Raw genomic sequence first — 25770 nt, 5'->3', positions numbered from 1 at the left:
ATGAAAAAGAATGACCCTTTCTAAGCTGAGGACTCAAAAATTGTTTACCAAAGATGACAGCTGGAGAAACATTTTCAGCAGATTTTGAATGAGGAAACAGTTTGGAATGAAGTCTAGGAAACAATCTGGTAAATCAGGATGGTCATGGACTTTAAAAAAAAATTCTCCCTCTTCCTGTAACCCACTACACAAAAGCACTCCAAAATCTTTTTACAAAACCACCGTTTACAAAAGTACCTGCTTGAAATAACCCTGTTTCCTCCTACAGGATACAATTCTGCGATTTGGAAATGTTTGTAAGATTCTGGAGAACCACAAGATGATTTTTTTCTTGCCCAGCCAATGCAACACCATGCACCAGGCATCCAAAGAAGGCGTCTTGCTAAACACAGCTGCCTTCTCTTTTTCCAGTGCTTTTTATCTGCTTTGTAAGCAAGAAAGGCTTTGGGTCAATCCCCAGGCTGCTCTTCCCTGCAGCAGTTTCCTGCAGGTTGCACGGAGTGCTCCTGTGGCAGAGTAGGATCAGGTCTCTGTCCTATAAACTGTTGGTTCAGATAGGGCCTTTGATTTCCCTCCTGGCTGAAGGAAAGCCAAAGAGAACTCATTTTGCTCTCTGGCTGAGCCCATGGCACCCCATGGAAGGTCACTGTTTTGAGCACAGTGACTCCAAAGGCAGGTAAAAGGCACACCAGGACAAGAGACCACTGCTGTAAGCTGCTGGAGGGCTCACAGGTGGACAACCCACGCTTCTTTGGGAAGGACAGCCTCCCTTTCTCATCACCAGGTGCTGACTTGGGGTGGATCACCCACCATGTCCTCCTGGGAAGAATGAGGATGACAGCAGCAGGTCATGGGAATGATATGTGGGGGTTCTCAGCTGTGACAGGAGAAAGAAATGCTGAACCAAAATCACATTTCCTTTTCCATCGGACCATCATCAACTCTTTGAAATAAGACACTTCAATGAATGTAAAAAAAATACCACGAAAAGAGAAAAATACCCACTGCAAACCCCTTAAAAAAAAAGTGAAATAATCAGAAAGATCATGCTGATTTTCAGGAAATTCGTTGCTAAAACAACTGAAAACCCTAGCTGGTCCTTCAAAAAGCGTCATGACAGTTGCATCCACTAGGGAGCAGCCTTGAAATATCCTGTAAAAATCAACACGATTTTATTCTTGAAGAAGTGAGCCAACACTGCAGAGGTATTTTTACAAGAACTCCCCTTGCCAGGGTTTTCCATTTCTGATCACTGTTGGAAAACCCAGCAAGATTAGTTTCTCATTAATTTAAGCTTAATTTTAGCTTAATTTAAGCTGGGCAGGGATGAGGCTGGGAATCCTCTTTATAACACCCTACCAGAGATTGAAGGGGAGTTTCTATGAGCACAGGTTCTCCTCTGGATTGCATCAGGACTTGCTCCACAGATAAACAGGAGTTCTGCTGCCAAAGCAGAGACCAACAGCAGGTCCTGAGCTGCCCAGCTGCACCCATCTGTTAGACTGCTCAGCAGGAGAGACTTGGAACTGCTGACACCCTGCCAATTAGGTCCAGTGGGTAAAAAAAAGTGTGGTGAAAATGAAAGGCCTGATTAAGGGTCAGATATCTTGCTGATTAAGGACTTTGTCCTTACATTCGTAATGGATGTACGTAACGGGGGAAGAATGAGGCTTCTCAGATGTCTGCCCAACTTGTACCTTCTCCAGGGATACACACACCACAGGATGCTCAAATCTACAAACAAGCCTAATGGCTGAAAAGAAATCCTTTCACTCCCCTTTGCCTGGAAAACAATGCAGATTGTAGGTTCTGCGGATTTCTGTTTAAGAAAGGAGACATCTTCATACAGGAGTTTGCCCTGGATGGAAGGCCCATCAATTTCCATTATCACAGATGAGAAAAAGGAAGAGACCTTCAAGAAATCATTGACTCCAAGCTTTGTATTGCACGTACATACATATATATAATATATATACAGTATATCTACACATATTACACATATTTGTATTTATATGAAGGCTACAGCATCCCACATCTACCAATACACATTTACTTGTTACTTAGAGATGCTGTTGAAAATTTTTTTAAGACATCTACATAGCAGAGAAAAATTTTCAAAATAAGACATTTCAGCAGGACAGACTGTTTTAGGAAACCAGTCTGTGCTGGACTTGGGGGATTGCTGAAGTACATCAAAAAAAAGATCCCTCTAGTAATATGGAGCCTCATTACCACTCCAGGTGAAGCACGGGCTTCTTTGCTCTTCTTGAGCACCAGGTGAGCAATGCAAATATGCAAAACCATAAACAAGCAAACAGCAAATAAAGTGTGTCTCAAAGATTCTCTCACTTCATAGACATCCTCCACTAGGGAGGGAGTAAGAAGGCGAAGGGCAGATGAACTGGTTAGGTTGTTAAGACACTCCTGGAAGTAATCTGATGACTGATGAACACTCCAGAGGAATCCTTGGAGAAAATTATTAACTCTCTTTTTTCATACCAGTACCTACGAAGGGGTAAGGAAACAGCATCTTCTGTGAACATTTCTACTCTGGCCTTTCTCATAATTCTGATTTTAAAAGGGAGTCCATACATATGCATTATATCTGACCCTTATTCTGTACATGCATACAAGGCATTAAAAATTTTGCAATGACCACAAAATATCTTGCCCAAAGTTTGTGCTTCTCTTCCCACTACACAAAAACAGACTTCAGGCTATAGCTGAACCTGAGAAGCTTCCTAAACATAGGTCTTTATTAGAGAAAAATTGAAGTGGAAAATGGTTTTGAGGCTGAAGCCTTAAACTCTGAGGCTTCAAATCTGATTCGGGCTCAAATCTCTGACTGAGGCTTAAACTCCACAGCTGTCACTCAGGGTAAGAAAGCAGAGAGAAAAAAGAAAAGCACATACCCATCCCTCACAGTTACCAACAATTCAGAGGTATCTGACTGCTTGCATGTCTAAGCTGCAACTTCCCCACTAGGCTTACACCACCCATGGAAATCCTCTCATTTAGTTCATCAGCTGAGGGCAACAGAAGATGGGCATGGTGGTGGGCAGTTCTCCTTGATGCTTGTGCAAGTTTTTGAATGCCTGTACACAGGCACAATGTGCCTAATGCCTCACCTGGCAATACTTTAGTGACAAGCACCAAAAAGGCAGATGTGGCACCTTCCAAATGTATCTCTCAGGCATGGCTTCTCTGCTAGGTACTCCCCATCTCTCATCATGAGACAACAGACACTAACAAAGGGTTTGGTTCCAGATGAAAAGCCTTCACTGAACCAAGATCTCTCCTGTAATGACTTTCACTCCTCCTTTTGAGGAACAGGATTACTCAGAGCCAGGCACTCCAGGAACTTAGATACAAGTCCTTCATAGTCAAAGTTACTTCTTAATAAAAGGAGTAACAAAAACCATGGGAATTACATCACCAAGCTTATGCTGGATTCATCTCATGTCACACATTCATCATCCTGCTCAAACAAACGATCAGACAGTCCCAAATGCTCTGCCCTGGAGAGATGCTGTGCCACCTGCTCGTTGTTGAAGGGAACCACTGTCTTGCCGTGCAACTGCTCACACCGTGCCAAGTGCAGCAAGAGCTGCAGCAAAACAACACAGGAAACATTTAGATTTAAATAGGGCTCCAGAAATATTTTGGGATCTATGGTGCCTATCCATACAGCAATACTCTTGGTACTTCTTTGGTCTTTCTTGAGTCTCCTCATGAAGGAAACCTAACTTTTTTGGAAAAAATTTACATAGGTTCTTCATCTTCACCTTCCCAATAGTGCCCTGGAAGAGGCACTGAAATTACTCTGTGTCAGTTCAGTGATCTGAAATGGGTTAAAAGGTTGTTTCAAATCATCAACAAACAATTTTAAAGGATAATTGTTATCAGTACATAATTTTATTACTAAGAGACCTTCTGGATTGTCCTGTGTGATTGGCAGACAAAGTGAGTGTTACCATCAGTTTTATGAAGTTGCATGTCAGAGTGAGTAAAGCCAGCCTGTTTGCCATCTAAAGCAATTAGCAGTTACTGCACATATACACCTACATGAACTGTGTTAATCTGCCACACTTCAGCTAAATTACACTGCAGTTCACTGCAGTGTAATTTCATGATTTGTCTTTCTGTTACCTATGTCAATATCCACCCAGTTCAAAGTAGTGAAGGGGAGCAGCAGTAAAAAACAGTCAGGGAACGCCAGGAGTCCTAGAAAAGCTACTCTGCCCAGATCATCCACCTAAACACAGCCTGATTGTTAAGCCATTGCTAATTAAGTTTATTATTATGCCTTCTCAAAAGAGTAAGTATGCACTTCCACACTTAAGGATTAGAAACAGATTTTTCAAATTTATACTTGACCCCTTAATCCCTTTCTGCTGAGGTATTCTGATGTTAGTGCCAGTTCTTTCTTTGGAAAAGGCAATTTGCTGACAGAAATACCTCTGTTGTTTTTCTTGTTTATTATTATTATTATTATTATTATTATTATCATCATCATCATCATCAGTAGTAGTAGAATTGCTGTTATTTTTCTTTGTGAAACTAGATATACATACTACAGTACCAGACATTCTACAGCATGTTCCTTACTGGGCCCAGCAGAAGCACGTTTTCTTTTCTGCTCTGTATGTCACCACTGCTCTGTCTATCCCAACAGCCTGATGTTTGTGCCTCTGCAAAATTATATTTTGCCTTTTTTAACAAATATTGAAAAAATCCTGTAAGTATTAAAAGGGAAGTTGCTGCAATCTTGCAAGGGATTACATGGTATTCCTCCACCCTATTTCTTAGGATGCCTGCAGGTGTTAACAGCAATACAGCTGGCTAAAGGGACAGCAAGGAAGAGATGAACTGAGGTTTATCCACCTTCCAATGCTAGGAGTCCTGCAGCTGAGAGCTATGCTGAGCACATCTGCTGTTCAGCAAGCACCAAAAGGAGAAGAACCAAGAAGAACTTTGCCAATGTTCTTTGTGGTTTTTTTTGATCAATGATAGTCTTAAACACTGACACATATTCATCTTTTCCTAGAAATTATTTCTTTGCCTTGTCATCGGCTGCAAATTGCAGTAGCTTGAGTCATTGGCTAAGAGATCCCAATTTTCTTTCTTGAACATATGGCAGTTGGACATTTAAAGGAAACTGTCTGGAATGATTCATTATAAACAGAAGTTTATCATTTTCTCTAGAATGTAATTTACGACAAACATTTTTACAGACACAAAGAAAATGCCTTGTTGTGTAGAGAAACCAGAAGTACGCTGTTTTCCCAGAAGCTTTGTTAAAACAAGCATTAGTGTCAGCAGCCCATCCAACATCACTTCTGAGTAAAATACAATCATTATCTATCCCATTTTGAGCACTTTCAGCTACAGATGATGCTGTTTTTGAACACACTCATGAGCACACCTTTGTGAAACAAGTCCTCCTAACTGACGTCTGTACTGCCCTGTATCTCATGTCTTGTCAGACATTTCTCAGAACACCTCAGATTAGAGAGGATCCTTATGAAAAATGCTATACTAGAGGAGTTATAACAACAGCACCTCAAAGAAAAGAGTGGTATTTGCTACATGTTTTTCATCATTCTCTTTGCAGAAGAAACTAAACTAAGTATTCACTATTTATGTGCTCCATAAAGCTCCAAGTTCACAATCACACTGAGTAATGGGCTAAGTCTAGATTTGAATCAAACGTACCATGACTTTCAAAAGAAAATTACTACCGCTGGCTTGCATTTACACCAGTGGAAATTAAGACAGCATTTAAGTACTTTTGGTAGAATGAATACTTTTTCACAATGACCACTGTTAATAAACCTTACCAGGCACTTGCAAAGCATATGCAGGTAAATGCTTAACGAAAATCACTACACATAAGAAATAAACCTGGTGTGTGTTTCCGGGGTTCTTTAGAATGCATTTTTTTCTGTATTATATTTAGAAGGCATCAGTGTGTGACATTATTTCTTGAGAAGGGGAAGGGGGAGACAGATATGCTGTAACTGCTGTGAACATCAGAAAAAGAGCCCAGAAACTGATTGGTCAAGAGGACTTCCACTGAATCTATTGAACAATTTGTTTGTGTTGCTTGTTTAATTCAGTAGTGAATAACACCAGCTAAAATACATGGCAGCTCATAGCTCTGGATGTCATTTTACAAGACAAAGCTAACGAAGACCAAGACCTCAAAACAGAAAGCAAAACACACAGAAAAAGATACCTAATTCATAGCCCAAAATTGGCACATCTCCACTTATTTTGCACTTCTGTAATGGCGTGCAAGAGAACAGGAAACCTGTTAAGGACAGACTTGGATATTTGTCTTTCAAATAGCCACACAGCTGTAAAAACTGCTGCTGTGCTTCCTTGAGATGATCCTAAATTTCAGTGGGTGGTGTGAGCAGCACAGCAATGGACATGTCATACTACTGTGTGGCAGTGGGTGAATACAGAACAGGGTCTAGTAAGGATGATCAGCGTCTCTGCACTGTATTTGTGAAAACCCAGAACCTTCCACAGGTGTGCTCACAGCCAGAAAATTGAGCTGTCCCATGCTGTTGCCAGGCAGATGAAGTCACCTGCCCTCCCACCCCCTGCAAAACAATATTGTTATTTAAAAATGACATAAAACTAAACCGTACCCGACCCTTGAGTCACATTTCACTTCTGCTCTGACACTCTGGGCTCTTACCTGGTGCAGTTTTGTAAGACACGGTTCTGGTGGGCATGGGTGGTGCACTCTTTGTGACAGGGCTTGGTGCCATTTGCAAACCCTGCCGCTGCCTCTTCAGCTCCTCTTCTCGCTCCTGGGCAGCTCTGATCTCTTCTTCAATCATCGACAAAGTCCGCTGCTTCCTCGACCGTAACTTGAAAGGGCCCACAGTCACTTCGGGCTCCTGTGTGGCCAGGATGGAGGCGGTGCTCCGAAGCTCCGCTGCCTCTGAATACTTGCTGAAATAGCTGACTTCATGCCTGTTTTCTTCCACAAGGAACGGCTGGCTGGCTGAGTACATGGGTGACTGCTGCAAACTCTTCCCTTCCCTGAGTCCTGAGTCTTCCTCTTTTGAAGTCTTTGGTATGGTGTCCCTTTTCTCTTGAACTGGTGAAGACACCTGGGGTGGCTCAAACGTTGGGTTCTGATGCTCCTTGGATGCCAGAACTGGCCCAGCGGCGGCTGGCTGCTCTTTGGCTGAGACCTCTTTCTCTGCTGGGATTTCTTCCTCCTTTGGGTTTCCTTTATCCACCTGCTCAGCTATGGCTTGTTGGATGGCGTTTTGCACCAGCAGGCCAGCGTGGTAGTCCAGCTGGTCGTCCATCAGCATGGAGTCTGCCAAGGCAGAGGAGGGCGAATCACAGCCTGGGTCGCTGAAAGACTTGGAGATGCCTTCAGCCCTGCACTCTGCTGGAGTTTCGGCCTGCGGGGTCTGCGGCAGAGAGAAATCCGCTAGAGAACTTTCCTGCAGGGCGCTCATGGTCTCATTGGAGGCGCCGCTGTCACTTACGTTATCCATGCTGAAGTCATTGGAAAGGGTCTCCAAGACGGTGGTATCCTGAGACCGGACAGACAAGTCATCCAAACCGGAGTCAAGCTCCTCTGGCGGCGAAGAGGCGCTGCCTGCCTTTGGGAAGTGATCCAGAATTCCCTGTCCATCATCCTTCACCATTGTGAAGACCGCCCTTGCACTCATGAATTCTCCATCCTCTGCCCACAGTTTTGAGGCTGGCCCAGCCCTGGGGCTGTCACTGCAAGGTAAGTCTCTTGCTGTGTCAGCTGTGGTAGTCTGAGTGTTTTTGTCATCCTCGGAGCTACAGGAGACTTTCTGTGCTTTGACGACCGTGGTGTTGTTACCCTCAAGCTGTCCAGCTTGCCCACACCCTGAAACGGGTCTTGTCACGGACGACATCGGCCTGTCCACAGATGGAGAATTGAGGCTTTTGTAGAAGGGTTTGATGGAGAACATTTTGGGTGTTCCTGACCGCCTTGGTGGGGCCTGACCCTGAGATGGACCTGAATGCTCCATCAGCTGGAACTGCTTCCTGGCAGCCGAGAAGTCGATTTGCTCTGTGACAATATCTTCTTTCTTGATATTGACTGGCTCTGGGGATACAAAGGAGCAGCTGACCTGTTTGGGGGATGTTGGTGCTGCACCTTGCTGCTGCTGCTGCTGCCTTTCCTTGCGCTCCTTGTACTTCTTGTGAGACTCCAGATGCTCTTCATCCAGTTGATCCTCCAGGGGCTTCTCCTGAGGAGGGTTCCACCATTTGGCAGCAATGTTGGGGTTTTTCTTGACAGCCTGGCTTTTAATGAGTTCCCTTCTTTCTTTTTCAAGTTCCATCATTTCTTCTGATGGTCTCACTTTGCGGACTCTGTATTTTTCCTTCTCTTCCTCATCTTCAAAGAGCTTTGAGGGCTTTTTATCTTCGTGGAAGGCTCGCAGTTCAAACTTTGCCTCTTTCTTAAGGGTTGTAAGAGTTGTTTCTCCGTCCTTAGAGGATCTTCTAGAACTGTTTGAAGAAGCGGGACTTCCTGGCACCTTCAGACTCTCCCTAGTGTCTTCTTTCAGGCCACCCAAGGAATGGCCATTTGATTTCAGGTTCTCATCTGTTACATTAGCTTCACACAGCTCAACCTCCAAGGACACCTGCTTGTCTGCTACATTTTCTTCCCTTTCACTAGATGCTGATTCTTTATTGACATGAGCAGAAGCTCCTGAACCATCCGTAATGGAGACTGCACTTGGTTCAGGGGAGGATGTCCCATTAAATGTACTGTCTGCAGCAGAATCGCAACAATTTGCCTCCAGCACTTCATCTAGGTATCTGATCTCTTTAGCAACTTCACTGTCCAGAGATTCATGCCTGTCCCTAAGTCCATTTCGGCTAGAAGCAGGCGAAAAGAAGTTGGTTGGATTGTCTATGGGATGTGGTGAAGCCACTGTGGTAATGCTTTTATGTTCAGAAACTGGAACTTCAATTTCCATTTTCTCTTCCTTTGTAGCAAGCACAGTAGATGGCTCCAAGAAATTGGCACAGTTTTGGTCTCTGTTTTTTCTTAACCTGATGTCATCCTCCGGGATTCTGGAAGATTTCTAAAATAAAGGAGAGAAAAATTATGAAGTCTTAGAAAAATGAACACCTAGTTTTTTGCAGAGCAAACACCATCTGAAAAACAAATCCTAGCACTTCCTGAGTTGAGATTAAAGCATTCCCTCAGAGCATGGGAAAGCTCTGAGGCAAGCCATTAACACAAAAAATAGGAAGTTACCTTACCATATGCTGGAAAAGGTACTAAAACAACAACAAACTTTTGTTTAAGAATCTCCCACTTGCTTACCATCCTCACTTTGTCATTATTTCATGTCTGTGTCTTGGTCTGTGACTAGGAATAAACTTTGAATTTCTATGTTAACAGTAACTTGGCAGTTTAGATTCCTCAAAGATTTGCCCATGCAGTACACAATGTTATCATCTTGGTACTCTAAAAATGCTTTCCACACCTAAAGGAAATCTCATAATGCTTCTACTGATGAAAAGTATTACTGCCTGTGCTTTGCAGAAACAGATACTAATATGCTGAAAGAGTAGGTGACTCACACCAAGTTAGGAAAAATGATGTGGCAATGGTAGGGAATGTTCAATTCTCAATGCTCAATCCTGGTCATCAAACATGGAGAAGAATTACATGGTGCTGGAAAGACATGGGGTCTTTCTCCATCCCACACAGAAACCTACACACAATTGCACCTAGGAGACAGGAAGCATCTGTAACTCCCACAGCATGAAGAACACCACAAAGAGCATGACGGGGACCTCAGTCATGGTATCCTCCCTCCTACTCCTTTGATCTGTAGTGCAGATCTACTGGATTCATGTTTCTCCCTGATGTGCTGCCTCAAGTCACAAGGAGGTTATTGACATAAATACTATTTATGCTCATATATAGGCAAATTTTACAGGTCAAGCAGCCTAATGAACTTACTGAGAGTAAAGTCTGAAGGAACTTCTGATTAAGTCGGTAACACGTCAATTAACTTCCCAATAATTCTATACTGCTAAAAGGCAAAACCAATCCAAAACACCAAAAACAAAGAGGACATTTTAAACACGGTTCTTCAAAGAGCACTTGCTAACTTCCTAAATAACGAAAACCAAAAGGGATACATTATTCCCTTTGACCCACCTTGTAAAACAGAAAGGTGGTATCTGAGCTCTCTGTCCTGCTTTCCCTATGTGTTTCTATGTGTGAGGCATTGCCTCCGAAATCGAATGGCATTGATCAAACCCCGTGAACTCAGTGGCCACCAACAAGAGCACCATTGTCAGGTAGTCACCCCTGCCTTGCTGCCCCTTATCCAGCACGCTATTAACACACACCACAGCAGAAGATGATGAACAAGGAGCACAAAGGCACTTACCAGTGACCTGAACAATCACATTGTGGCTGGATTTATACTGGCAGCCAAATGCATTTGACATACCTTAAGGAATTACAGCCAGTCACCCAGAAGAGCTCTTTCTAAAAACACTCTGAAAAGCTTTCTGTCTAATTATGTAGTTGTACACAGTTGAAGACAATGCTGGCTTCAGCCATTAGATATTTTCTTCCTAATTGTGCTTAAACACCGGAAAAAAAATCTTTAAAAAACAAACAACCTGCTTTTGTCTACATATTTTACTTGACAAACTTCAAACTGGTTTTACTTATTTCACTTCTTCACCTTCTGTTGAACTTAGAAATATTCCAGCTGAAGTTCAAAGCAGTTCTTTTCTTAAAGCATACTGTATTTTTTATCATTTAAATATCTAAATGTGGCCAGTTTCTTCTTTAGGCCTTCAATGATATATTCAAGAAATCAGAAGCTTTGCAAACAAATACAAAGTGTAAAAAATGCTTACTGCGTAAAGCAGGCACAGATGGAATGAAAGAATCATAGATAAAGGCTTCTTTTAACCTGAAAGGGTATTGCTCTTGATTTGCTGGCAGAGCTCCATGTACAAAACAGGTATTCAGGTGACAGGATTTAAGACTGCAATACCTTTTTGATATCTGGGGCTACCCTGCTTGACTCGCTGGTGCAAAAATGAGTATGGTGGCACCTAGATCAGTCTGTGCCAAGTTCCAGGACTGAGAGCTGCCCCCTTTCACACAAACCATGGGTATGGAATTATGCTCCCACTAATATTTGCTTGTAATCTGACAGATCAGAGCCACTAGCAACACTGGTCGTGAACTACATCCTCTGTAGCTTCAAAAACTCATCTTGAGTGGACAGTAAATCAGGTAATGTGCTCTCCTGCCACCAAAACACATCTCCTTGCAGAGCTGAAGGCCCTCTTGCTCCTGTGCTTCTCGTGCCTGCACACCATGGAGCTGGAAAGGAATCTGATTGTCCCAGAGACTGCATTCACGAAAGCACGTCTGTTTCCACTGCTGCTCTGTGTAAACCACTCCAGTTCATATCATATTTGGATATTCAAGTTTGCCAAGAGAACCACAGGTGCAGTTTTTTGCCTAAACCTCTGAGCAAGTAACAGCCCACCCTCTCACTATAGCTGCAATCCATAAATCACAATTAAGGCTTCCTATACATGTATCAGCCTAATCAGGGCGTGCACTTGTGACAGCATGTAATTCTGGAAGTGCATGTGTCTATGCAATTAGTGTGGGACATGTAATTATGGAGCAAAACAGACAATTATGCAGTAAAACCTACAAGAAAACACTGCTTCTTATTGGAGGAGCCTTTCTGTGCTAGGACTCCCAGCACAGCAGAGGAGCCAGTGAGGATTGCTAGGAGAGGAAAAAAATACATTTAAAAGAACCACCCATTTATTTTCCTCAAAACATTCTGCCAGAACCTGGGGACAACTCTGTGAGGTCGTGGCAATGAAAATTATGCTCCAGACACTCCTGCGAGGAGCAGAAATCAATCTACAGATGAATTACTAGAAGAAGAGAACTGAGATAGCAAAGGACAGAAGCAGATGGCAAAACAAAGCTTTTCAAGACCGTCCAGGCCACAGCACCTGCCCAGGTCAACTGAATGGGAGCGGGAAAATGGCACAGGTTGGGATGAGCCACCGTGGGTGGGGGGAGGTTTGGAGGAGGGAGGCAGTGGGATACACACAGACCCCATGCCTCAGCTGTTTGGTGGAAGGAGGGGAGCTTCCCAGGGGGCTGCTTTTGCTCCTCCTTGATAAGCCTGCACCAGCAGCTTTGAATTTGCCACCTACAGGGAGAAGGCTTTTCAAAGCCTGCACCATTACAAAGACCTGTGAATGGAAAAAGGGCTGCATTCAAACCTAATTGTAGTCAGTCATAAGGCATTCACAGTGATGCCCTTAAACTACTCATCTAGACCCAGATTTTCCAGAAGTTGCTGTTACATTTACACTGTCTCTGAATGCGCGTTCATTTCCGTCTAAGTCATGATGCAACAGGGCAATTAGTGTCACTTCTACAATGCTGCTGCACTTTAGTAAACTATGGTTATTAGCAGCTTAGAAAATTATTAGCATATTTTCTCTTTGGCTGAATTCTTCATCTACAAAAGTGTAAGTGTTTGGGCAATCAGCTCTTTTAGAAGGAATAAAATGTGGGTGTGCTACTAACAGGACCCAACAAACGTGCTGCCAGTGCCCTCCTTTGTTTGATGTAACAAAAAATGCCCACAGAAACAAGTGGGAGGAAATCCTTCTGAGTCAGATCAACATTCTTCTGAAGCATCAGTGGCAGTGGTGGGAAGGGAGAGGAAAGGATTAAACAACTAAGAAGCTTCATGGTTTAAGAAAATCTGGACGTTTCCTCATTGTGGGCTTTTACAATCACTCCAGCCAAGTTTCAAGACAGCTTTTGATGCTGTTAGTCTCCTGGCTTCGTTAGCACTGTCAACCTTAATTTCTTTGTCTTTCATATTCTTTTAGAGATGTCCTGTACTTCATTTGCTCCTCCTCCAGTGGAATTAAGCCAGTGTTTTGTTCAACCCTTTACCACTCTTCTCTTCAATCTGACTATCAGGCCCACCACACATCAAGAAGTTTTAGTAGTAAAACCTCATTTGCAGATCGTTTACTGGCTAATCCATACCTCCTTGCTGATGTCAGTCATTTCCCTCTTCACCTACTGTCTTGGCGTTCCTCTCTGATTGTCTTATTTGCAATTAAGAAGGAAGCAAATGATGGATTTGTTAGGAGACTGACTCTGGCAAACCTTCAAGGGAGCAGCTGCTTTCATTCACCTCACCCTTTTGAAGAACACAGTCACCACCTGCATAACAGATGGAGCCAATCCCAAGCACTGCAGAGACACACAAGTCAGCTGAACCTCTGTGGTTCCAGACAGACACCTCGTCCAGAGACAAAACTCCTAGGCAGCAGAGGTATTGCCCCAGGTATTCCTAGTGACAGCCAGTCTTTGCAGAACTCCTTTTCTTTAGGACCTTAAGTGCTTCTGTTCATAATGAACCAGAAAAGCTACAGCTGGTAAAGGTGACAGCATCTATCCCTCACAGCCCATGTTCCCTACCACACAACAGGCGCTCAGACACGTCCCACCATCCCACCATCCCAGCCCATCCCAGGTGGGAATGACAGCCCAAAGCACTGCGGCAGCTCCTGTCCCGCAATGGCTCCTGCAGGGCCTCATGGGGCAGCTGCCACTCCATCTAACTCCAAAAATGTGGGGAATGCCCCTCGACACTGGAGGAAGAAGAATGTGACAGTGGGAGCCTTTGCACAAAGCAGTCTAAAGAAATAGGCCAAACATCTGTGTTTTAGAAACTACCTATTTGGGTGAGCTAAGAGAAAGCAGTAGCAGGAAAAAAATGTTCAAAAAGACCCTAGAAATGGAAGGGAGAAGGGGTGAAGATGATGATGTGGAACTCAAGGAAAGAAAGGGTTTTTACCCACATTACTTACAGAAACTATACATTTTGATTTAAAAAACCCAAATCAAACCACAAAAAAAATCCCAAATCCAAACCCAAAATGTTGTCTTCTTGCTTCCCTGCAAAAGGGTCTTCCTTTTTCATACAGTATTTTATACTGATATCTAAAGGTTTTTAAACTACAAAGGGAAATGTTGAACAAAAATTTAGAGGTTTTCTCTAAATGAAATAAAATTCAAGTTTTGGGGGAAAAAAAACCAACCCAACAAAAACCCTCAAATCCTGTTTCCAGAGTTTGAATTTAAGAGTCAGGCACATGCTGACACTACCTTGAATAGCTCCATTCACAATCCTACTTGCACCCAAAAAGGAAAACCTGGCCTGTTCCTCTCACAGTGCATTATACAGTCTCTTCAATACAAAGACTGAAACAATATCGGGTTACTAAAATGTGTTAGTGTTGAGTGCCACAGTGACATTCTCTGCAAGCAGCTCTCTACGCTCTTCTGTGACTTTTCTGAGGCAGCCAGACAATATTTTCTTTGTGAAATGCTGGTTTGTCTCCTAAACACTTCAGAAATCACAAGAGTACATTCAAATGCAACAAAAATCAATGCAACTTCGTGTTACCTCCTCCTAAGAACCAGTCAGGGGCTCTTCTGGACTCCAGACAGTGATAAGTGATGCGGGGATACAGTGCCAAACAAAGTGCTTACTTGGAGTGCTTGCTGTGTGACTTTTTTTACGTGGTTTTCCTATTTCCTTTTTTCATGTTTTATCAAAGAAGTTGTGATTGCATTCATTCAGAAAACTTCTGAAAGGCTTTCTTTGCAATATTCTTTTGCAAATATCCATCTGAGCCACAGGGTTCAGCTGCCCCATGTGATACACTATAAAGCTCTTTTATCAAAGAGAACTCCAATCTTCTTTTGCTACTGTAATAAATTAAAGAGGGATAAAAATGGCCCAAGAATTATGACTACTTTTATGATAAACATATATTGTATGACAGGATATTTTAATGATGGGGACACACTCACTTGATACTGTATTTTTCCATATGTGCCTCTGTAGCTCCAGTATTTTTCTGTGCCCTCAATAACAAATAGGTGACTGTTTTTCCTGGGTAAATCAGGATCCAAATTTGTAATAAACCTTTCTATTTCCTGCTAATTTCGGGGTACATAAATTGAAGAGGTATTCTACTGGTAGGAAGCTAGCTGATCTTGTATGCCAGTTATTTTCTCTCGCTTCCTAAAAACAGAGATCTGGTCCCTCCATGAAAAATTTGCAACCCTAATAACTAGATTTCAACCAGTGATACAGCAGCAAGAAAATCAAGTATCTTCCTTCCTTAATGCTTGTGCAGCTGTTGTAAAAAAACAACAATTAAACTCTGAGTTCTTTTTACAAAATATTTTAATTCAGCAAAGAACTGAAACTGCACAAAGCACCTGTACGGGCAAAGTGATTTATCCAGAAATTAATATTTAGGGACAAAAGGTTGCTAACTGCTGAGTGAAAAGAAATATCACCTCTGATTAAGAAAAAACAATGCAGAGTTTATTAGAGCATGAAGGTTACACAGCTGGTAGTACGGAAAGCAACTTATATTCAAGTGGTGTAGATGCAGATACTACTCTGAGTGGGGCTGGTTAGCTTTGCTATGGAAGCTCTGTTCAGTTTTACATAATCAAGATGGAAATCTGAAATTACAGGAAGCTGCGATTATACTCTCATAAAGAAAGTGCAGCACTGTTTGGTACTGCCACATTCCACATCACACCCCATTTTCAATCAGTTGCACATAGGGAGAACCAGGAGCTTGAAGAACCCAAGAGATCAGTAAATTGGCAATGATTTCAGGTGCCAGAACCTGCAGTCAAAAGGCCATTCGCCTGTTCTCTGCACTGCTGGCTTCTGGTAATGTAGGTCAGCCTCAAAGTGCAACTGAATTAGAGCAGTAAATGCGTGCAAAATAATGCACTTCATCCAGAAAAATGTGGTTTTATCATCACTCTCATCTGTTCAAATCACACTTCTGATGCTCCTTTCACCTGCAAAATTATTTCCACCTCAAATTAAAATGCACCGGTAGGTATTATTATTTCTCATGCTGCTTCCCTCCGTTCCCTAGGACAGAAAGGACAGCACACTCTGTGTGCAGGCATGGGAAACAAACCAATGCCACTGCGGGACAGCACTGGACTCAAGGTCAATACAAACCACGTTAATGTGTTAATCAAGCGCACCACCACAGATGGTTAGTACTTTTTAACTTTGTTACACATTTTTCCTAAGGCTTACTTTTCCATGGCTTGTGTCCAGAATCTGCTTTTGCTGAAACAAGATTGAATTCCAACAGCTGGGATATTTGATTTAAAGAGGTTGTGGTGCTAAGTCACTTAAATTGGTAAACATGATCTTGTGAAGCAGCCTCCAATGCTGCCTAAGGAAGCACAATGGTCTGGTGGAGAAATAAAGAGCATCCCATCCAACTAACACATATGGATCATGGCACCATTAGAAAACTGCCCACACCTGGCAGGCAATTCAATTAATCATAAAATCCTTAAGGAAGAGAAGGAGAATTTCTTCTTTACAACTGAAGGTCACAGATGAGGTGCTGTACCATTGCACTTACGGAGGCCACTTGGCTAGGCTCCCCACTCAGCTGGTGCTGCTGGACCTGAGCTAAGGGCTTGGCAGTTTAGTAACACTCTCCAACATTCAGCCTCTGGTTTGATGTTAAATCAAAGAGGAGAAATCCCAGGTGAATAAGAAAAGAGAAATGTTCTGCTTCACAGAGAGCCTAATACCAATACTGAGTTGAGCAGAACACGACTTCTGAATGTATGCATGAAAAATCAGTTTCACAAAGCACTGCAGTTGAAATCTGCCCTGCACATGTCGAGGATGGAACAATTGCTCTGATAAAGCATGATCTAATCCCAGTGGGGAGGGGAAAGGACGCTAAACTAAGCCTTGCTCTTAATACTCTCTAACCCATCTAGATAATGTCAGCACAAGGAAAGAGTGACCTTTACGGTTGCTTGCACGAAAAAGAATAGACAAGGGGAAAATTCCTTAGTCTTTTCATCGGGGGCACAGGGTTCCTGTTCCACCTAAAGAATGAATCTACAACTCTACTATGTAAATGAGAGAGCTGAGAAAAATACTGGGATGTTAATCATTTTGGTGAATAAGAAAGGGACCTCCTAAGGAAGGAATTTGGGTTAGGCAGGGGCAGGAGGAAAGCAGTAAATGGAGACAAAAGCCCACACAGTTCACTTGCTCTCTGAACAGGTATTATGGTTGCTAGGAAAACCTGCTTTAACATATGTAAGGAACAGAGATAAACCTGCCTTAAACAAACAAATAGGCTTTCTGAGATGTATCAGTATTAAAGTCTTCTGAGGATACAGTCTTTCAGCAGCTGGTACAATTCGGTAAATATTTCATAAATGGCAGCCTAACCTTCAACTTCTGAAAAAAGATACACGATCTCTATGCTGGAGCTCTTTGACCACTTACTTTCAAGGGCAATAGAGTAGGAATTGAATGCTTTAACTGAAACAACCACCTACAAACCTTTGTCAATAAAGACTAAAATTTTTCACTTTCAATTCTCTGTTTCACAAATGTTAACGGCTGGAGGTCATACTGCTTTTAACTATTTCCTAAAGCCTAATTAATACTTGCTGTACTTCTGAAAGGCATGGCTGTTCAATACCTATTGGAGTTTGACAAGACTGCTGCCACAGTAGCTATGCTGGGCTAATGGAACAAATTATGCTCAGAAATGTAGGGCCAAGCATCTGTTTCTCTGACAGCTGAAGAAAGTTAAGAATTATTGTTGATGTTTTGTCTTTATCAGTAGGACTTGTTACAGCTGCTCTTATCCATCAGATTAAGACCCATCACAGCAAAATCTCCTTAAATGAAGGTATGCCTACGTAACCGTGCTTGGTGCACTGTGTCTCACCCAGTGGCAGCCTGCTCTGCCAGGAGCACAAAGAACAGGGCAATGTTTATTCACTGCAGGCACTGAGTCTTGGGAAGGTTACAGTCTGAGGTCTCAACCAGCCAGAAGGCTTAAGCACTCGACAGATTGCTTTCTTCCCAGTTTTTCAAGGAAATGGATTTTAAAGCTAGGGACCTCTAAAATGCTCTATTGAGAGAGAGCATGTAGTTGCTTGAAAAGGTACCTATGTAGAATTAGCTCTGCCCAAAATGTATTTTAGGCTGCTACCTCCAGACCCAGGCAAAAACCTGTAACTGGAACATTATAAAAAGAAAACTGAAAGGACGTGAAAAAAGAGGATATCTAACTTAGTACTAGCTCAAAAATCACATTATGCAAGTGAAGAAGGGGAAAACATGATGGTGGTCCAAGGATATAACAAGTCTCTGCCATCAGCTTGTTCCACACACAATTGGGAAGAGAAGCCAGTTCCAACGGGAGTGGCACATCACCTCCCCTGCCTGAGTCATGCTCCCCACTGTGTCACCATGCCCACTGTCCACCAGGGAACTACCACACAAAAATGCTTTCACTCACAGTCCCTTTTTCCGGAAACAGATCATGGAGAAAACAACATTTGGAGATTTTAGCTGAAGGTTTTATACAAGAGCCAAAACCTTGTAACTCTAGTGGAGTGCAATTTGCAGGGCTCTTCCTCTAAGGGCATGCATGTAATTTAATTTTCTGGATGTGCACATAGAAAAATCCCCCTTCAAAGATACATATCAACAAAATGAAACTTGCTATCATTAAATGATGACTGCAATATAGCCCGGATGTTTGACTTTGACATATCATTTTATTGGACTTTGATACACTATTTCAAAAAATATCCAGCAAATAAGTAATATTTAACAGGAAGTCAGACTACAGAGTCCACAAAACAGTTTTGCTAGTGAGAGGCCAAATGTGTACAGTCTGTAAAGCAGGAGGATGTTGCTAAATTCTCCACATGCCATTGCTGTCCCTAGGCTATAAATAGGACATACCATTTGAGTTTGGGGTTTTGAACGGTTAGCAACTTCATCTATGCTTTTCTTGTAACAAAAACTACGCACTTCGGTCATCTCACTATTTCCTGCAGGAGATTATTTCATTGAAAGTGATACTTGCATGAGCTGTTTTTTCAAAAATTCCTTCTTTGGGGAAGGTAGTTGAGAAATCCCTGGGACATCTCCTTTCAGCACCTACCACTTCCAGTCCCTCTGCCCCTGCTTCCTTCCCCTCTTCCAAGCAAAAACTCATTACTCCTTCTTTTCCTGCTGAAAAGGACCTGATTAAAATGACCTACAGCACATCTGGACTATATTAGGATATTATTTGATTAAGGTGCTCATTGCTTTCTCTTTGGGCACGTGGAGAATTAAGATAATGGTGGAAGAAAATGTTATTAACTGAGCTGGCTATTCCAGCTCAAACTGCTCTGCTTTAAAATTTCTTCAGATTGCCCAGTCTCTCAGATGTGGGTTCTTTTTTACCTAATTACAGAAAATTAAAATAAACAGTGGTTAATTCATTTAATGTTAGCAAGATCACTAAAGCCAACTAAAGCGTCATATTAAGAGTTGCTGTATTTCTCAGACAATTTGCTATTTGATAGGAAATGCTTGCTTGGAGCTATTTTAAACAGTCATAAAAAGGCTCGACATTAAACAGCAAGCAGCACCTCACATTTCTGTAGAAACACAGTTTGACACATTCCAGATCAATCTGCTTTAGAGAGGGGGGAAGACCAGACCTTCTCAAAAGAATACTGTTCACTAGCATATCACACAAGCAATAGCTTGGTTTTCAGTATTTTAACCGACTGCATGAGACTTCAGCTATGGAGTCTATCTACCTAAAAGCCAAGGCACAGGCTAGTAGGAGACAGCCAGTCATCTTGTCTTCCAGATGCTTTCCCCTAAAATACCCTTCTTCATTTCTCAGAGTTAAAGAATGTGCTACCCTGGTGCATGCACAGAGGTATCAACTAAGTGCCACAGCACACATCAAATGCCATAAAACCCAGGAATGCTGTTGCTGCTAAATTTGACTGCTCACAGTACTATGCTTAATTCCCTCCAGTGTTAAACAACTAAAAGATGAAGCTGAACAGACAGCCTGAGAGTGTCTTTATGAACTGAAATTTGCTCTAGTGTCAAGAAGAGTAACACTCACTCAACTAGTGAGAAACATACCCCTTCAGAGCAACTAAAAACTGAAGCCAGAAGACTTTGCAAGTGCTGTCTCAAGAATATAGACACTGAATGGGCTGGCTGGTTCTCCTAGTTATCACATGCACAGGATATACAAAAGTGTATCTTCTCCTTAGAATCAATATCCTCCTGCCTTCCATCTAGTAGAAAGTTGAAAATTTCACTACTGCTCATAATGAACAAACCAGCTGCAATTAAAAAAATTCCACAAGTATCACGTGGGAAAATGCTACTTTAAATACACCTCCCAATATAGAAAGATAAAGATTAAATGTGATAGATAACGTGTGGCAGCTCAGAAACCTTAGCCTGCCCTTTGTCTCTGTTTCTGTAAACTCTGAAGCAAACTCCAAACATGCTGTTTTCCATAAAGGCCTTAGCTTTTTTTGGCTTGTTAAATCAAATTCCTTCCCCAGCTCATTACAGCACTGTGATGTCACAGGCTAAGGGAGACCTGATTTAAAAAAATATAAGCCCATAACCTCAGTCCATTGACACAAAGAGAGTCTTTTACAGGGAAAATGCCAGTTCATGCTCAGAAAGAACATGACTTCACTTACCCTGTAAGGGAGCCACCTCCTTGGAGATACTTTCAAAAGCAGTGTGCTGGCAAGAGACCTGTTTTCAGGTAGCATAAACAGGAGTTTACTGTTGCAGGTTTTTTGTGGGTAGGTTTGTTTGGGTTTTTTTCTTCTTTTTTTTTTTTTGTTTTTTTTTTGTTTGTTTTTTGGTTGTTTTAGTTAGTTTTTTTTGGGGGGGGTTGGTTGTTGGTTTGGTTGTTGTTTTTTTTGTTTATTTTTTAAATTTTTCTAATTTTTTTAAAATTTGGGTTTTGTTTGAATGTTTTGGTTGAGTTTTTTGTTTTTTTGTTTTTTTTGGTTTTTTTTTTTTTTTTTTGTTTGTTTTGTTTTGTTTGTTTTTTTTGTTGGATGGGGAGGCTGGAAGGGGGCTGGCAGGGAGAGGGAGAGCCACAACTCAACAACACAGCATGTGGCTGGCTTAGTACTAAGAAACAGCATATACATGAAGGGCTGCTGCGAAAGACACAAGCTCCAAGCAGTAATTAGCAGTAATTTTTACCCATCACAAAATAAAAAAAGGCTTGACTATATTCTTTCCACAGGAGAGGCTGAAATGTTAATGGAAGCACTTAGGCCACCTTTCATAATCTGTTTCAGAAGACTCAGGTCAGGGTAGGGGTGCACAGCTTTTATGAAAAGTACCAGCCATATGGAAAACAACTGGATACAAGGAGTGTAAAATCCTCAAAGCACAAACAAACAAAAAAAACCCCACCCAAATTTAGAAGGGTGACAGAAAATAGGCAGCACATTTTGAACAGCACCATACCTGTTCATTACTGCTGCCTGTGGGCTAGTGACATTTGAGTAGCCTTGGATTAAGTTTCTTGGAAGCTTGATAGTTTAAGGTAAAAACATGAGCTGTCCTGACCAGACATCCCCTGCAAAGGCCCTCTGGACTTTGGGTTAAAATGGCTTGAATTTAGGGTCACACATGACGCTAAAAATGACATAGATCAAGCAAATTTTACTCACTTGAGGAATTACATAATATATTGACTCGCTTTCTTACTTCTAGCCATCAGCAAGGGGAAGGCACAGCCATTCTTTACCAGCAATGATGAAAGGGACATTTTTGACAGGAGAACTGTTGAAGGCAGTGGTAGCTCACTTCACCAGATGCTCCACAACCTGCCTGAGCCACATTAAATGAGGCACGTCAAGCCTCTACATTTTTAAAATGTGTAGTAAGAAACTCTTTGTCAACTGTTAAATAAATCTATGAAAAGAGAATGTAAATAAAGTTCTCACCAGAGAGGAAAAAAAAAAAAAAAAAAGGCACTCAACATCTCTGTCCTAAGCTAAGAGCGGCTTTGGTGAGCCTAAAGTGACAGGAAATACCATGTGCCTTCATGTAACACTTCCCACACCGTCTGCATAGCAGAGGGATAGATATTTTAATACACAGTTACAGATTTTACAATGTTAGCTATTTAATTCCCTTGGATAGTCCCAGAATTTTACACTATGAAGAGGAATAAGTGTCCTACGGAAAAATAAAATACAATAAAGTGCAAACAGATTTAAAATGCAATTTCTATAGCTGATTACTGAATAAATACAAAGTTTAGGTAACCTTGCCTCATCTGTGGTCACTGAACGAGCAGAAGGTCCCAAGATATTTATCTTCTGTACCCTCCCTGACACCAGGTGTCTAAAGCCCCACATGCCTGGGAGGTCACTGGAGGACAGAGCTGTAACTGGAGCACTCCCCAGGTGTGCAGGAGATGGAGCTCTAGACCCTTGTTTGATAGAGACTCATGGGAATTGTCCATTTGACATGCAAATGCTCCGTTTTCACTGAACCCTAAAGGAGTTGCACTGTGTAATTTTTCTTTTTTTTAAATGACCTGTTTCTCATACCAACTAGTTTTGGAAAATACATTGGTATACTGCAAGAATGAATGGGCTAATGGTAATGACGTGTCCAGTACAGCAGCGTAGCTCAGTAGCAAAGGCAGCAGACACATCCTGCTAAATCCTTTTCTGCTATACCTGGCCCCAGATAAACCAACAAGCTTTTTCCCCTCAGGAACTCAGACTCACCATTACCATCAACCTAAAGTAAGTTGTTTTTTTTCTTATTTTTTGTTGTTTGGGGTTTTTTTTTTCCCCTTAAAGCATCAGTCCCACCCAAAAGAACTCAAAGTTTATTTTAAAAAAATAAATAAAATTGTAGTGATCTTGGTTGAAACAAAAAATTTGAACTGAAACTTGAAACAGCTGAATGCTCAAGAAACAAATAAAAACTATTAAATCTAAGTCAAAGTGGTCCACGAATACTTAAAAATGATTCTTTTTAACTTCAGAATGATTCCTTTTAATTTCCTGAAGTGCAAAGATTCTTCACTTATCTGAATTTTTAACCAACTCTTCTGCATAAGCAGTATGCCTCTGGGTCCCTTACATCATGCCATACTGAAATGAATTACGTCTACGAAGACCGAAATGCTTTATTTCTCATAAGGAGTCTGTGCTAGTATCAAAGATCCGCTGAACAATCAGCCACTATTATCTTCTAGAGACATCAAGGGCAAGATTACAAAAGACAGTGTGGTGGCCTCAGTATCTGGGGGAAAAAGGACCCTCGCAAAGCGATTTACCTGCTTCAGACCCTAATCTTCCAAATCTGCAGCATAAATGCACGTCATATCAAAAGACTCTGGGTTTCATGTTTAAATCTGTGTGAATACAATGTTAGTGTAAGCAGACAACTCCTATTTTTATTTTTTTTTTCTGCCGATCTGAGGATCCTCACGGAATGCTGGTGCTGAACGGCCACCAGACTGCTCCGTCCATGCCAAGAGGCCACCTCTGAAGGCAGATGAGGTGTGTAATGCAAGAGATCAACCAGTAAAAAAAATTATGGCACGTTCTCTGCCAGGGCCTTCACTTTGGGAGACTTCTTTAAGCCGAAACAGCCCTCCTCTGTGAACCTCCACAGTACAGGATGAGGCACCGAATGCAGGGCACAGGTTTCTGGGAGAGGCCATCCCAGATTTCAGCAGGAGTTTTCAACTTATGGCTTTGGTTTAACACAAATTCTTTAAAAATGTGGCAGAACCAATGATCTGCAGGTTTATATCTCCTGATTAAGTAGTAACAAAATTACAGCATTCAGAGTCCCTTCCAGCTACCTCAGGCCACAGATGGTTATCAGTTCAAACACCTTCTCACACTGGAGGTAACTGCATGACTTGAACCACAAGGGTCATTGCTACAACCTTGTAAACAGCTAATTCTGCTCTTTTAACATTTGGGAAAAGGGAAAAAAAGAAAAAGGGGGAAAAAGGGGGGGGGGGGGGGGGGGGGGGGGAAGGAAAAAAAAAAAAGTGTTCCTCTTTATGGAAAGTATACACAAGCTTAACATAAACCAAACCAATCCTGTTGTGCATCCCTTTCCTGTTCAGGGAGTAAATACCCTACCTGACTTTTTGAGTCTGTTGGACTAGCAAAGCATCCTTACCTGACTGTTAAACACAAGGTGTGCAACTGCAGAGAAAAAAAACAAGCATCAGAACTCTTCCCTTACCTCCTTCTGTATCAACATACCGCACTGGAGGAAGTGTTACTCCTCTCCTCTGTGTGCCAGCGAAGCTGCCTGCATGTGAGGGAAGGTCTGACGGGCCAAGAGCCACCATATCTGCGCATTATTTTTAAACTATAATCTCCACAGACATCTCTATCTGGGACTGTAAAATGAAGAGTGTCCCAGAAGGCTGTTTGCTTGAAGCAAAACTGGTGCTTAAGCCTACAACTGCTAGAGTTCACTAAACATTTTAATGATCTCCTCCTCATTTTACCAAACATTTTAATGATTTCCTTCTCATTTTTAATACCTCCTGCAGAAATCTACCCTTACTAAACCAGTGGAGGATTAATGGGTGGTGAACATCTGAGGGCATCCTGAGCAAGGGACCAGAGTAAAACAATAAAGATACACGGCACATGGTAAGGCTTTTAATGCCAGCCTGTCACTCTCTGGTTCGGTGCTTTTTCACTTTTAAGTGATTTGCTCCATTCCCCAGACTTTTCTCCAGGTAAAACATTTCTGACCTCATTGCATGGTTCCAGCACAGTGAAGAGATGCAGTGAGCACATGTCATGAGAGGGAAGGCAGTTTCCTGAGCAGGTGCCCATCCACCTGTGATGCCAGTCCAAGCACGCTTGCTCACAAGCTAATTTTCAATTTTTGGCAGAGACAGCTCATAGCAGCAAGGGAAGGAAGTTTGACAGAATTCCTTTCTGCAACAAAAACTTTTAAAAAATAAATAGTTTTCTTGGATATTTCCTCATGCTTAAGGGGCTATTTGAAAACAAGCAATTACAAAGAATTTAATCTGGTGAGCTATCTTAATTGTTCTTCCTCCTTCTTCCAAGGAAATCGCACACTTTAAACCCAAAGGCCAGTTTTATTTATTTTATGAGTACAAATTGGCTCTGTCAGTTCAATTTCCCCTGGTGCTATAACTTGGCCTCCTGTTCTTACAAAGAAGAACAGTATGAGACAACCAGTATGAGACAGAAATAAAACCAGTTTCTGAGACAGGTGTATGAACAACACACTCGCAGCTCAAACCTCTCCCTTCCAGAGAGTACCCCCCACCCGAAACTCGCATTTCAGACAAAGTGTTCACCCCTGCTGTAGCAGCAGGAGAGTAACTGCTCAGCATGAATTACCCAAGGATGGCCACCAAAATAAATTCCAATAGGAAATTGTCACATTAAACCTTGACGGGGGAGCCGAGGGCTCTTACATTTCACTAGTGCTTTGCATTTTACAGTGGGGAGGTGCAATGCAGTTGCTTTTTGCTGCCCACTTTCACAGGGGAAGGGGTCCAGTGCCAGGTTCTGATGCTGCTTACTGTCAGGGCCATGTCTTCTTATGACAGAAAAAGACTACAGCTGCTTTGGGAAAAAAAATGCTCACACCGGCAGTCTGTACTTGAACTTACATGAATGTCTACTCACACTGGCTGCTGGGTTAGGTAACATAAGTAGGAAACCTTTAACCCTGGTGAAAACTAAGAGTTTGTGTTCAAACCAATCCAAAGAATACCTGA

General features: G+C 42.0%; 1 protein-coding gene across 2 annotated transcripts in view; it reads right to left on the bottom strand.

Annotated features, from left to right (window-relative positions):
• Positions 1-25770, bottom strand: part of LOC311165716 (PALM2-AKAP2 fusion protein-like) — a 95751-nt gene that overhangs the window by 13499 nt on the left and 56482 nt on the right. For both annotated transcript variants that reach the window (XM_084225969.1, XM_084225970.1), the window contains exon 2: positions 6710-9107. In XM_084225969.1, the coding sequence (XP_084082095.1) occupies positions 6710-8999 (2290 nt within the window). In that variant the 5' untranslated portion in view covers positions 9000-9107. The remainder of the gene's footprint in view (positions 1-6709; positions 9108-25770) is intronic.

The sequence above is a fragment of the Fringilla coelebs genome (assembly GCF_963513975.1).
Source record: "Fringilla coelebs genome assembly, chromosome: Z".
Lineage (NCBI taxonomy): Eukaryota > Metazoa > Chordata > Aves > Passeriformes > Fringillidae > Fringilla > Fringilla coelebs.
Note: the sequence above shows the minus strand (reverse complement) of the source record. Positions and strands in the feature narration are given on the sequence as shown.